Raw genomic sequence first — 14827 nt, 5'->3', positions numbered from 1 at the left:
TTGCATTGTGGGTAATGTACGCGCCAGGAGGAGGAATGTGTGGAATTAAAAAATAGGATATCTCTGGTTCTGCTGCATTGATTTTCTCATGTTTTAAACATCATGCTACATTGGCGCAATACTCCTGAAATACATGAAATTACAACGCATATTAAATATATATACATGAATTATTAATTCAGAGGATGTATTTTCACCTTCTGTGGACTGAAACGCAATAATTGTTTGCACCTGTAGTATAATATATACCAGACTTATGTAATCCAATAGTTGTTATCAGGAACAAGACTAGAGTCATATTCATAGCATGTGCTCATCAGTGCATGGATTATGACGATTTATTAAAGATAATAGCATGGCGATTCTTTTCTGCAACATCCATGCTCAACAACAACAACAAAAAAAGTCTTTAGCTAAGCAATGAAGACACTCTTCATTCACTATAGACTTGTTTATATTGCAGGCTAAATGGCCTCAGGCATTGAACATTACGCTACCGCTTGTCCCCAAAACTGCAAATGAGCTTTGAAATTAGGTCTTCAGTCATTTCCGCGGGTTAAGACTTCCAGGCCAAAGTGAAAAGCGACATATCTTCTGGTGCAGGCCAGCCAAATCTGCTCAGCAAATTTTATTTTAAATTTTTGTAATTATTTTGAATAAGCTATGGCTTTTGTCACAGCTGGATGCTTCGCTTTCATCCCTCACAGTTTATAGGGAAGTACGGCAGAAACACTGAATGAACAACCCTTAAAATCAAGCCCCGGCTTTAATGTGTGCAGCAGCAGGGGGGTCAAACTTTAAGAAAGGTTGAGAGTTTCTGAAACAATTTTGGCTCAAGAACAAATTTAATTTCTTCGTATGCGACATTGTGGCTCCAGTAATGTTGAGCTTCTGCTTTTTAATTAATGATGGTAGCAATGAATAAAGGGGAACAGCGTTGTTCTTGAGTTTAATTGTCTTCTGTCTGAATGTTGTGATTGACATTTACACTTTGGCTTTTTAAATAATTTTAAATATTTTTCATCCTGGATTCATCCTCCTTCCTTCTATCCAGCTGTCTGTCTGCTTCTTTACTATCATGTGACAGTATTTATTCAGGGGGTGCAGAACCTGACACTGTGGGCTCCATCATAACGTAGCTCTGACATCAAGCTCAGGGGGCGGGCTCAGCAAAGGGTCAATGTAAACTAGTTTCACTCATGAAATAAAACCTAAAATACCGGCAACATGGACAACACAAACAACACAAACACACTTTGAGTAAATAAATAGCAAAAAGTTGTGTTGATACGAATGCGTTTATTGAACATGAAACAAAAACATGCACACAGTAAACAATAAATCAGCAAATACATAATACATGCTCATCCTCAAGCAACAAGCTGCCAAAACAAACAAACAATGTATGTCGGATATATAAATTACGACGTGATGAGATTCAGGGCTTGTTGTCGTTGTCGTGCTGTAAAGGAGGTTTGGTGATGCAGTGTTCGTGGTCCTCGGTGCTTCAGATGCACTTGAGCAGGTAGGAGTTGCAGTTGGCTCCTCGGCCGCAGTCACAGAGCTTCCCGATGCGAGGCCCGAACTTCATGGCACATCGGTCACCCATCCCACACTGAGGAAGGGGGGAGACATTCAGATATTTTGTATACAAATAATGCAAAAAAAAGTTGTAAAACACCAGAAAGTACATTGGTATTTGCTGACATTGTCTCTGGTGACACGGTCGTTTGCATTAATTAACCTTCTTTGATTAATTGTTTTCCTTCATCCATTTTTCAGATGTATTTGTTAGTCCATCCAGTGCCTTGTAGTGACATAATTGGACGCTAATTCATTAGGAGGTTTGTGTTATTTTAGGTCCCCCGTTCAGCTAATTAAAGTCGGGCAGCGATCTTGATTAGTCTGTAATTGCACGGAGTGAAAGACTGCCGTTGGCCTTTTCTTGTTAACTTTTAATTACTGGCATGGTATCTTTTGCTAACCAGTTTAATTAAACATCAGTGGATCATTACATTACACTCTGCCTTTCCATATATCAAGGAATACGTCATTAAATTGCATTACAGTGCTGCTTCACATGCACAAATAAAATAAAGTGGAGTCACCAGTGCAATGCTTCCTCTTTTCTCAGCGGAGGGAATCCGATTACGCACCCGGCCCAGCAGAGCCTCCAGCGCTTCGACCTGACAGAAAACAGACAATATCAACTCCTAATTATTCCTTCCTATTATGTGTGATACTTTTTAACACAAAATGACACGTTTTTCTTTGAGCTACAAAGTAGATTTTCTAGAAGTTGTTCATCATTTTCCTCATGAAGAAACAATGTTGGGTTTGAACATGAATCATCTGCAGATCGTGAAGGGTTGGCTGAGTTTGAAAGCTTTATCATGTATCTCTAACTTCTCTCAGACTAGTGTAACAAAAAACATCCGAAATACACATTTTCATGTTTATTTTATTATTTGGTCTATTTGCGTCTTTCTTCTAAATTCACCAAAAGTTACCATAACATGACGCCTCATTTGCATATTTAAACATAACATTTCAGAAAACTTGTAATACAAAAAATAGGTTTTTTAATGTCAGTGATGAAGAAGTGGTAAAGTTTCATGGCGATATGAGTTCATTTTTGACCCTATTCACCTGTAGAGTCTTCAGAACTAAACATCTCTTTAAAGGACGTTTTCTCTCCAGGAGTTTGTTCTCAGACAAACCCTGTTCCTCAGACTCTCAACCAGAAATCTCCACTTCAGCAGCTCTTACATCCACCAAACTTTACTCTTTCATACGTATATTCTGAGGGTTCATGCAGGGGGGTTTGTTCACACAGCATTCATAACCTCATGCATATATGTTGAGGGTTTAAGTAATGGGGCCTCATTTATTTTAGGAATATAAACATGGAAAAATGGCTTTTTAAAAATAACAGAGAAATATGTTAATCTCCCTCTGTAGAAACATTTTACTCTTAATACAAGAATTTGGAGTCTGGTTTCATCTAAAGTTCACATTTATTTTCTGAAATTGTTCACAAATATTTAATAGGATAATACCTTGTTTACATATTTAAACATAACATTTTAGAAAACTTGTAATACTTCTGAATAATAGTAATTAACTGCAGTTTCATGCTGTTTTTTTCCTACTTTTAATCTGTAGTATTTTTAAAACGGCTGTGTAATAAAACACATACAATTAAAACAGTTCTGCATATCTCATCTGAACTACAACGATGCATTTGTTTTTGTTTCTATAAATCGACATACATCTTTGCAAAAAAAAAAAAAAAGAAGCTTATTTATTCTGAAGTTTAGGAAACGTGAACCAAAGCTATCCTTGGCAATTCTAATCTGTTTTTTTCGAGGTGACAACTCACTCACCAGGTCTTTGTCGGCGGCTGGCTCGGGTCTGTCCAGTCCGAAGTCCTCCGCGGATATTTCTTGGGAGGACTGGCCGCGACACGTGACGGACAGCAGGACGATCACCAGCAGCCCGCGGAGCATCCCGGAGCTATCCATGGTTCTGGAGGAAGAGGAGGAGCAGGTGGTGGAGGAGAAGGAGGCGGCAGATCAAGACTGAGGGGTCTCAGCAGGTCCACTGGAGATTGTCCGTCCATGTTCTCTTATAAGGACTCGTTAAGCCCCGCCCCGAGAGGCCGCTGTAGTGATGCCAGAAGTGGATAAACCCAACAACACATTCTTATTTTCTTATCTATTTTAGAGTGTTAGAATGGATGAACATATCTGCGTAAGACCTGGTCACGTGATGTGGCCTTAGATGAGGTTTTATCTCTTTATTAAACACCTTAAAGTGCAAAAAAACTTATTAAAACACCATCATTTAATCCAATGAACACATTATTTATGGCCCTATAAACTTTCATCAGTATTAATGAGTTAATCAGTGTTATCTTCAGGGCGGATAAAGGTAACAAGATTAACAATTTATAAACATCTTAGTAAAAACATCTAGTTGATTACTGACATGTCTATTACAAGTTGACTGAAATGTTGGGATTAAATAGGTAAAATTGGCAAAACATTATTAAATGTGTGTGTGTTAATTTGCATTCATTCTAGAAAAGGAAACTTTGTTTGTTCATTCAGTCAATCATTACAATACAATATTATTCTATATATACAAAACAGATAAACTGAAAAGTTAAAGGTAGAAGCAAAAATGCTTATATATTCCTACACTAATTCCTACACTATTATCAACTAAATCAGATAGTTATACTCACCAGATACACATAACCTTTTCCCACAGAGGGTTCTCTGTGGGAAAGGGGTCATCAGTAAATCCAGTAAATCCAGTAAATCCTGAGATAAGTTCTAGGGTCGAGATTCTAGCTTCACTAACCAATCACAGCGCATAATAATGGTCACGCGGGCCCTGTCTTTCATGTATTTTAACCAGGGCCCTATTTTTGGTACGTTGTTCAACAAAGTCGATCAAATGTCCTAATATTCCTGAGATGATCCACGTTAGGCTAACTCGGTTTCTCAAAGGCTGATCAGCGCTCAGCCGGTCTCGTTCGTTCGAGCTAAACGTCAGTCATTTGAATAATTGCGTGTGCACGCTTCTCTTCAAAAGGGACAGATGTCATGATCTTCAAACGCGATAATGGCAACCATACATATGTGTCATTATGTACTATTCATGTATATACTGTGTGTGTAGATTAGCATATAACTAGGAGTTTGAATATGTGTATGGGCGGATCAATATGTACTATTCCTAATCAGAAAGCAGTATAAATAAATTGTGTGATTATTTGTAATCTTCTTATCATGAGTTCACCTTAGTCATTTTCTACAATAATGATATTTATGGTGTACTAATAACACTGTCATATACTTATCAGAGTTTTTTTTTAACACATCCATAAGTTTCTTAAGTGCTAAATAAACGTTACAAACAGCACGGCCTGCAATGGCTTTCACAATGTTCTTTACATCGCCGACACAAACACGTTCCACTTGCAAAAAAGTGCAAGGCTGTGATGGTCTATGCATATAGTATGTGCATGCACTCTGTGATCCAGTCTGAATACATGTGAGACAGCCGACACTCGGCTGCGCTGTGTGGTGTTCAATGCACGGCTCCAGAAAGCCTCGTAAATAAATGATTACTTGCCGGCAGGATCGTTAGCGCTCGTACATGAAGTCATCATGATGTGAGAATGGATCTTGGCGATCTAGAAGAACTCTCTCCTGATAAAACTAATATAAATAATATCGCTCCTTCATCAATGAAGAAGGCAGCTGCCTTTTTTGTCTGGTGGGGGTGGTCAACTTATCCAGTGAACTTTCACTAAACCTGCACTGGAGCAGGTTAAGTGATTTTGATGTGTTGCTATGGGGATTTTTCTAAACTTGCTTTGAAGAACCGAAAAGCCTGACATGCGTCATCTTATCCTCAAAATTATCCAGCTAACTCAGTAAACCAGGTGCGAAAAATAGGGCCCTGGCTCCTCTTCCGTTGCTGCATATGATGCATATTCACCAGGACAAGGGGAAAAGTGCTGTGAGAATCATGTTCTTTGATTTCTCTAGTGCTTTTAATACCATACAACCCCTCAGACTGGGAGACAAGCTCCTGCGGATGGGCATGGATGATCACCTCGTATCATGGATTACCAACTACCTGACAGGGCGGCCACAGTTTGTCAGACTGAAGGACTGCCTGTCAGACACTGTGGTCTTCAGCACCGGAGCACCACAGGGAACTGTGCTCTCTCCTGCTCTGTTCACCCTGTACACTTCTGACTTCTGCTACAACACAGAGTCCTGCCACATGCAGAAGTTCTCGGATGACACTGCAATTGTGGGGTGTATCACGGATGGCCAGGATGGGGAGTACGGGAGCCTGGTGGAGGACTTTGTGCAATGGTGCAAACTCAACCACCTTCGACTCAACACCGCTAAGACCAAGGAAATGGTGGTGGATTTCCTCAGGTCTAAACCAACCGTGCCACCAGTCTCCATTGAGGGGGTCAATGTGGAGGTGGTAGGCACATACGAGTACCTTGGGGTTATTTCTCGACAATAAACTGGACTGATCTGCCAACACGGACTTAATCTACAAAAAAGGGCAGCGCTTGCTGTCATGCAAAACTGATAGGCTGGGGAAATCGTTCATCCCTAGAGCCATACAACTGTTCAACCTGTCAAAGTCTATCAAAGCTACTGTGTTAGACTTCTCTGCATAGTCTCCACCCACTCAAACATGCACAGACCCCAACCCACTCACAACTTATCTACGGGGTTCACTATCAACTGGCTATGTCAGTAGATAGCACAACGCCCCTACTGGCTACTGGCTACGTTAGCCCTCTGCACAACACTCCCCCCTACTGGCTACTGGCTATGTTAGCCTGCACAACACGCCCCCTCCCTCCATCCAATTTTTTCTCTTGTTTTTTAGTAATTTTTCTCTTGGAGAATCTTTTGTAAATCTTCTGTAATAGTGTGTGTATGTATATATTACGTTGTGTGATGTGTCAAGCTACTTGGACCTTGAATTTCCCTTTGGGGATCAATAAAGTATCTATCTATCTATCTATCTATCTATCTATCTATCTATCTATCTATCTATCTATCTATCTATATATATATATATATATATATATATATATATATATATATATATATATATATATATATATATTTAGCAACACACACACACACACACACACACACACACACACACACACACACACACACACACAGGGCTCTCAAGTGTCACGCGTGACTTGACTGTCACTCATTTCGGTCTTGAGTCACGCCCTCCCGCCACACATGATATTTCTCATGCTGAAAAAAACTCTAGGCGCTGCCCTCACCATGGAGGAATCAAGAACCGATTCTTCTGGAGTTCTGCTGTGTCTTCTACCTGCACCGGCCGCCAGGGGCCACTGCGCCCGCAGCCGTGGCCACTTCGCAGGCCGCGAGCTCCGCTTCCTGAAACGCATACTTCAGGATTAGGAAGAACACACCCAGTGACATCAGTGAGGTTTGAAGAAGAAGAAGAAGAAGAAGAAGAAGAAGAAGAGGAAGAAAAAAAGTCTCTAGTCAGAACCGCGCGGAGGTGGAACTACGGGGCCGAAAGGTCCTCACGGGTTTCTGTCGCAGTGCTTTGTGATTTTTTATTTTTACCGTTTGGGAACCAAACTGTCCCAACTCCCAACTGTGCGTCAACTTTTTTTTTCTTTTTTTTTTCTCGTAGCGCTGAAGCGAACCGCGGAGCGCAGAGAGGATGTCAACTTCTGACGAGACGGACGGGCTGCGGCCGAGATATGGCTGTAAGTTCAGACTCCCTTCTGGGTTTGTGTGCGTTTGTGCTCACCTTGAGGTGCCGGGCGGGCGGCTCTAGCCCTGTTTCTGCTCCACACGTCTCGGATCAGCACTCTGCTTCGTGCAAGCGCTCCAATAGCCTCAGGAAAGTTGAGTTGTCCAAAGCGCTCGCAGTCGGGTTTTTATTTGATTTGTGACAGCATGGTTGCAGCTTAATTATGACTTCCGCGTTTAAAAAAAAAAAATCTAATGCAGCGCAGGGTGGAGGAGGAAAGAGGCCTGCTTTTAGAGTTTTACAGTTTTTTTTCAAAGTACAACTCCAAGATACATGTACTAATTGCGCCAAACATTACAAATAAGTCAGATTGTTGTAAATGTAGAAGGTTTGTGTGTGAGTTCTAAACAGACGTGGAATTACTCCATAACCACCGCCCATGGATTTAATGGACAAAAGTTTAGAGAGAAACGTTTGATTTAATCCTCCATCTTTCATTTTAATTGCACAATAACACTTTACACATTTAAAAAAAATGAAAAACAAGAAATGTTTCTCACAGCCGGCACGTCTCAATTTTATTCACTTATTTTTTAGGCAAAACGTAGAAACTAGAAACCTCAAGTTTCCACAGTGTGAAATCAAGATTTACCTGTTGTCTCCCAGTTCTAATGTGACAGGGCCCCCAACCCCTCCATAATTTTAGGAGAAAAGCTTCAGTGGAGAACATTCTCTACTCTGGGAACCGGCCCTGTGACCTCCCCCTACCCTGCTTTTTTTGTTAGTTTTCTGTGTATTAATAAGCACACAGACAAAAGCCTCTTCCTCATCAAACGGCCACAATGATCTTACGTGTTAACGGGCCTCTAATGAATGAGGCTGCTTTCCTTTTGTAAAATGCCACATATGTGTATGTATGAGGAGCTCCAGGGAGCCTGATGGAAACTTTAAAAAAACAGACAGCTATTTTCTGTCATTGGTTCTTCTGTAATTTCAGCCATTCCATCTTTCTTATGTTGCTTGCTTTCATTCCTGTTGTTGTTGTTGTGCTACAGCCGTGCTGGATGGCGTGGAGCGGCTCACGGCGGAGGAGATGGACGAGCAGCGGCAGCAGAACATGGCCTACGAGTACCTATGTCACCTGGAGGAAGCCAAACGGTAAGAGCTGGAGCTCTGCAGGACTCGGACTGTCTCCAGCCTGTGTTTGTGTGTGTGTGTGTGTGTGTGTGTATATATATATATATATATATATATATATATATATATATATATATATATATATATATATATATATATATATATATATATATATATATATATTGGGGCTGGGCAAAGAAAAAAACAACATGCAGTTAACGCATGATCAAACAGTTAACCCCGTTAAAGGATTGCCAGATTAATCTTGCATTAATGCGTTATCGTGCCCAGCCCTCTCTCTCTCTCTCTCTCTCTCTCTCTCTCTCTCTCTCTCTCTCATATATATATTAGTGAAAACATGGGTTCTTTGTCTGTGTCTTTATAAAGTTACCTCGCAAACACGGTTCCACACTGAGAAAAAACTGGGTGAGCACGGCTGTGGTTCTCTCCCTGAGCAGAGATGTTGTAATTTGTGACCAAACATCTGGAGTTCAGACATTCAGAATTTTTTTTTCATCCAGATTTCTTCTTTCCCCTATAGGACCTTATTTTGGATGAAATGTCCCGTAGTGGAAATGTACAGTATTTATTTGTATTTCACGTTTCTGTTGGTGTGTGAACATCCTGGCTCACGGGCAATTTCCGTGACTTGCGAAATTATCTTTTTAAATTGACAAAGATCATAATGTATAATTTGTGGACCAATTATTATGTAATCAAATTATGATTTATCGTTGTCTTTTGTCCTACGGTGTTCAGCAAGAACTCTGTTCAGACAACATCGGACATTTTAGAACTTTTAAAAAAAAAAAATATGAAGTAACACTTTCATTTCCTGATTTTCTTCTTTTTTTAAGGATTTCCTCAATGAGGACATAAAATAAAGATAATATAATTGTAGAACTTAACTTTATAATTAGCGCCCATCAGCCAAACTTTTATTATTTCATTATTTGTAATTAGTGAAGAATTGGTGGAAGACTGTCTCACACACACACACACACACACACACACACACACACACACACACACACACACACACAGTGTGACTGCTGTCAGTGAAACCTCGCTGCTTCAAAAGAGGAAGAATTGAGCGAGACAGGAAGTGACTCAGTCGCTTGGTTGATTTGAGTGTTTCCCACTGTTGCCACAAAAAACAGTTGTCATAGCAACCTGTGTGTGTGTGTGTGTGTGTGTGTGTGTGTGTGTGTGTGTGTGTGTGTGTGTGTGTGTGTGTGTGTGTGTGTGTGTGTGTGTGTGTGTGTGTGTGTGTGTGTGTGTGTGTGTTCGCTTCTGCGAAGGTGCACAAACAAAAAACTGAACAGAAAAAAAGCTGCGTTTTTCTGCTTATCTCACCTGCTCTGTTGCTATCGTTAGTCTGTGATGTCCAGGAAATTCTTCGAACGACTTATGTTTCATCTGAACCCATTTTTGTCACCAAAAAAAACCTTTTTATTTTTTTGAAGCAGTTTGGTATTTTTCAATATCTCACATTACATTTAACTCATGAAGAGAAACTTTATTCTCTTCACTTACGTTCTTTATGTCCATGACTCAACTTTTCCCGCCACAGCACCGCATTCAGACAGGGTTTCTTCCCCATCAAGAAATGTGCGCGTCAGAGTGGAACTTGCAGTCTTTGCCCAAACCCAGTGAACTGATGTGACTGGAAGTAAACATGCCATAAGATTATGTTTCGATAGCCAACTGAGTAGGAGTCCTTTTGGCTAATAAGTGCAGAAGTAGTACTGGGGGTGAAAAGGAAGGAAAAAGGAAAAAGAAGGATCATGATAAATACAAACTATTTTGACTAAATCTTATTTTAAATCAAAATATATCACAATTACTCATTAGAAATACAAATATAGGTCTGAAGATTAGCAGTGTTTTCATTTAATTGTAGTAGATGTAGTATTAGCAGTAGTGGTGGTAGTAGTATTGTAATAGTAGTTGTAGTAGTAGCAGGAGCACTCGTAGCAGAAGTAGTATTGCAATAGTAGTAGTAGTAGTAGTAGTAGTAGTAGTAGTAGTAGTAGTAGTAGTAGTAGTAGTAGTAGTAGTAGTAGTAGTAGTAGTAGTAGTAGTAGTAGTAGTAGTAGTAGTAGTAGTAGTAGTAGTAGTAGTAGTAGTAGTAGTAGTAGTAGTAGTAGTAGTAGTAGTAGTAGTAGTTGTTGTTGTTGTTGTTGTTGTTGTTGTTGTTGTTGTTGTTGTTGTTGTTGTTGTTGTTGTTGTTGTTGTTGTTGTTGTTGTTGTTGTTGTTGTTGTTGTTGTAGTACAGCAGCAGAAGTAGTACTGCATGAGTTGTAGTAGTATTAGGAGGAGGAGAAGGAGCAAGCTCAAATCGTGGCACCACCACCTCCTACAGGCATTTCCTATTTCCTGTGGCATCTCTCAGATGCTGCGGCACCTACAGGCATTTCCTGTGGCACCGCTGAGGTTTGTTTGAGGCAGCTGCCACTACTTCCTGCTGCCCTTTTTTGGGGAGTTTCTGCAACAGTTTACCCTTCATGTTTCAATATTCAACAATATGTGACAATACATTAAGTTCCTGGAAGGTATGACTGTTGGTAGTTTAAAAAATAAATAAATGCTGTTTTGTGCAAACCAACCCCGTCTCGTAAAAATTACAATCAACGTACGTTTGTGTCATTGTCTTCATGCTTTCCGCTGAATTAAAGCTCTGTGGCTGAAAAGAAACTAACCGGATTCCTTCAGTAGCGGTAAGCGAAGAGGGGCGGTGTGAAGCCTGTAACGGGGTCTGTCGCGCAGGGTACATCTGAGAGATGCCACAGGAAATGCCTGTATTTGCCGAGGCATCTGAGAGATGCCACAGGAAATGCCTCTACGAGCTGCCGGTGCCATGATTTGAGCTAGCCCTCTCTCAGAATTGCAGGAGTAGCAGTTGTCGTAGTAGTAGACGTACAAATAATATTGCATTTGTTGTAGTAGCAGCAGCAGCAGATCTAGTAGTAGTAGTAGTATTGCATTATTTGTACTGGTAGCAGCAGTACAACTGTAGTAATATTTCAGTAGTAGTAGTACTAGTAACAGTAGTAGTGTCTTCTCTGATTAGCTTATTCGGAGCCTTTTCCCTAAACAAGTAAGACGATGATAAACAACAACAAAAATATGTTTATTTCTGTATTTTTTTAAATAGTAGAAATGTAAACTACTATTTGAACACAATAGAAGTACACCAGGAAATCATTATTTAATTAAATTCATCCGCTAACTTTGACTGTTTGAGCCCTGCGCATCATGTTGTAAACACAGTCCACTTCCTGTCCCTTCACCTGTCCACCAAGTCAGAGAGACATAGGAAAATAAAACACCAAGTTGAAGGTATTTAAAAAAAAAAAAAAAAAATCTGTGTTTTTGATTGAACATTGTGTCAGAAGGGGAATACCTGAGCCTGCAGGGGAATGCCAGGGGATTTAAAGGAATGCTGGAAGTGTGTATTGATGCAGACTGGTATGATGGGAATGCCTCTGACAGGTGCACAGCAGGGTGTGTGTGAGAGCACCTGTGTGCAACTGCAGAAACGCATTGTGGCTCCGTCACTGTTTTGACATTACTGTGTGTGTGTGCGTGTTTGAGCATAGACGACCCGAATTCACACACACACTCTTTCTCTCAGATGCAAACTCTGTGTTATCGCTCTCATTTTCATGTTCATGTTCGTCCACCTCAAACCCACAGCTTGTCTGAGGTGGACGAGGTTATCACGCCATATTTGAATGCTCGCCGACCAGTTTTGTCTCTTTTATTGCTTTTTAAAATGCAGTATGAGATGTAGAGTGTCAGGCTGATCTCATCCAACATTTGTCGCAATACCAACGCATGAGACCACTAAAGCCCTCAGCAGGCGGGTGGTAGTGAAGGTGGATGGGTCCCATAAACGGAAACCTTACAGCAGGGGCCCGCTGTTCGTTCCCCGTGTGAAACGACAAGTCATAATTGAAGTTGTCATGTAAATTGCTTACTTAACGGCACTTCCGTGCATGTTTTAACCCAAACAACGATCTTTTCCAAAACCAAACTTAGTGTTTTTGTCGCCTTAACCTAACATAGTGGTTTTGTCACCTCAAACTAACTTAGTTGTTTTGTCGCCTTAACCTAACATAGTGGTTTTGTCGCATCAAACTAACTTAGTGGGTTTGTCGTCTCAAACTAACTTAGTGGTTTTGTCGCCTAAACCTAACTTAGTGGGTTTGTCGCCCAAAATCACAAACTTGCCTCAGCTTTACAATCTTTACAACAGATCCTTTGACTCATCAATGATTATAATTTGTCAGTACTGTCTCTTTAAGACCAGTTGAATGCATTATTGTCTTGACAAACTGACCTTCTGTCTGTGCATTCAACTGTGTTTCTTTTGCTCTGTCGTTCGCTGCTTCAGTCTCTGGGAATGCCGTTGGACATGTTCTACTAACGATACTTCTGTTTATTGATCCGTGCTCGCTGCTAACTGCACATTACCTCCTCCTTCGCATCTAAGCACTACAAAGTATCTCAGGTAGTTTCACCGTGGATTCGCCGGCGATACATCAAATGTACGACAGTCAGGGTGTCGTAACCACTTGCTCACCTCTATGTGCCATCCACGTTCGTCTTTTCGCAGTCTCCTGTCACCCAGTGATGTAAAGCTGGCTGTAAATCATTCACTCTGCAAGTGATGGGTTTGATACCTTAAGTGAGCCAAATTTCTCCCACATTTGACAGCCGAGTGAAAGTGAAGCGTTAAAGGGAGAGAGTGTCTGTGATGGAACAGTACAGTGGTGTTCGGGGGATATTGAACTCTTTATCATGCATCTGTCAGCTACAGAACCCCTGCAGGGCCTGTGGGCATGTTCCTGTAAGAGGATGGGTGAAAAATAATTAAGTAAAAGTTTTCACTGTTAGACTTCCCCAGTTGATTACTCACATTAAAACAATTACATTTTGTATTATGAGTTTTCTGACATTTCTTTTCCTTCAATATGTGAATTAGGTTTTGACAGAATAGCTTAATTAATGTCCTCCATGGTGGAACATTTTCACCAAAACATTAAAGCAGCATGGGAAAGTGCACTAAAACACTTTAAAAGTAAAATGTAAATAAAATACTGTTATAAAAACAAATTGACAGTACAGAAACAGAAACAGTAATGCAATCATTCAAAGAGCTGCTTTTTTCTTCTTTTTAAACAGCTGGTGTACTCCAACGTGAAACTAACAACCTCTAGGAACTAATTCATTGTGTTTGTGTTGAGCTTCCCGTGTTTAGCTCCGTCTCAACAATATGAGGTCATGTGACGAGCAGAGGGAGAGACCGATGTGCAGAGTCTGTCGCCTCCTCCCATTCCTGCGACTTTTAGTCCCCAAATAGTCCACGTCTACCTCAACGCCGATGGTCTTCCTACGTCACTGTGGGGAGAGGAAGTACAGAGCAGGGCCTTTTTTTTTTACTGAGGGCGATTCAGGTCTGGAGTTAAAATGCTGTCTAATTAGTGTTTTGCGTAAATTCTCTAAATGACAGGCTTCACCGTAAACCACGAAAATTCCTCAAAGTTGAAGGATTTGAGGGATAATGAATACATTTTGTAAATTGATGGTCTTAAAAATCCTTTTTTTTTTTTTTAAACAAATGAACAAGATACACCCCTTACTCATTCTGGGTAGAGTTTGTGCTGATTTAGCCTCAGTGTTCAGTTTTAAAATATAACTTTTACTCTCTAACACCTGACAAGTGGAGCGTGAAATTCGACTGTTTAAGTTCTAAATTAACCGTAGTACGGCCAATTTGTCTTTTACGGAATACTTTTATTTAAATTCTTATTTGCCTGTGACACTCCTTTCACCTGAAACCTGAGACTGACCAGGTCTCGTCTTCCTGGGCGAACCATGAGGACGGATTCCGGCTCTTGGCTGCAGTTTGATGACGGAACACACAATATACTATTTGTTTGTGTAAAACGTTACTGCAACATCAGTTACTTACCATATAACAGCTCTGCAAACATAATGCCACTCTACATTTATTTGTAATCATTATTATTGTAGCTTTGTGATGGCGAGCTGCAAAGAGTTATCTTCCATAGTAGTCGGGGAAATAAAAAAAATAAAAATTTAGAGTGTTTTTAAAATTTCTGTCTGTTTAGTGACTTGACATGAATTTGAATCCACGGCATCTTAATCTATAATAATAGCAATAACTTATAGCGCTTAAAAAAAATAGAGACAGTGTGTTAAGAGATGAGGAAAAGCAAATATGATAAATAATAATTATACAACATGTAAAAAAATGAAAAAAAAAGTCTATCAACATTTTTTGGATTAAATCACAACAGTTAATCTAAACAGTACACTCCTCTGTCTGCAACTGTTGCTAACTGCTAAGTTCACGTGTGGT

The 14827-nt window shown here is 40.2% G+C and overlaps 2 protein-coding genes across 4 annotated transcripts in view; one reads left to right on the top strand and one right to left on the bottom strand.

Annotated features, from left to right (window-relative positions):
• Positions 1–1342: 1342 nt before the first annotated feature.
• Positions 1343–7444, bottom strand: cartl (cocaine- and amphetamine-regulated transcript-like). Of its 3 annotated transcripts, XM_068578528.1 has the most exons (5): positions 7357–7444; positions 6854–6971; positions 3387–3664; positions 2109–2186; positions 1343–1615 (listed from the first exon to the last, which is right to left on the bottom strand). In XM_068578528.1, the coding sequence occupies exons 3-5, from the start codon at positions 3522–3524 to the stop codon at positions 1508–1510; spliced, it is 324 nt and encodes a 107-aa protein (XP_068434629.1). In that variant the 5' UTR covers positions 3525–3664; positions 6854–6971; positions 7357–7444; the 3' UTR covers positions 1343–1507. The 3 variants fall into 3 exon arrangements, with proteins under 3 accessions (XP_068434629.1, XP_068434647.1, XP_068434638.1); XM_068578546.1 differs by lacking the exon at positions 6854–6971 and having other exon boundaries at positions 3387–3528; positions 7357–7421; XM_068578537.1 differs by lacking the exon at positions 7357–7444 and having other exon boundaries at positions 6854–6990.
• The window catches only part of iqgap1 (IQ motif containing GTPase activating protein 1), a 68274-nt gene continuing 60369 nt past the window's right edge, over positions 6923–14827 (top strand). The window contains exons 1-3 of the mRNA XM_068578514.1: positions 6923–7119; positions 7237–7312; positions 8355–8457. Coding sequence (XP_068434615.1) covers positions 7267–7312; positions 8355–8457 — 149 coding nt within the window. The 5' untranslated portion in view covers positions 6923–7119; positions 7237–7266. The remainder of the gene's footprint in view (positions 7120–7236; positions 7313–8354; positions 8458–14827) is intronic.

The sequence above is a fragment of the Clinocottus analis genome, unplaced genomic scaffold, assembly GCF_023055335.1.
Source record: "Clinocottus analis isolate CAN_PGR_092001 unplaced genomic scaffold, fCliAna1.0.p SCAF_1, whole genome shotgun sequence".
NCBI lineage: Eukaryota > Metazoa > Chordata > Actinopteri > Perciformes > Cottidae > Clinocottus > Clinocottus analis.
The sequence above is the reverse complement of the archived record's forward strand: the minus strand, read 5'-3'. Positions and strand labels throughout refer to the sequence as shown.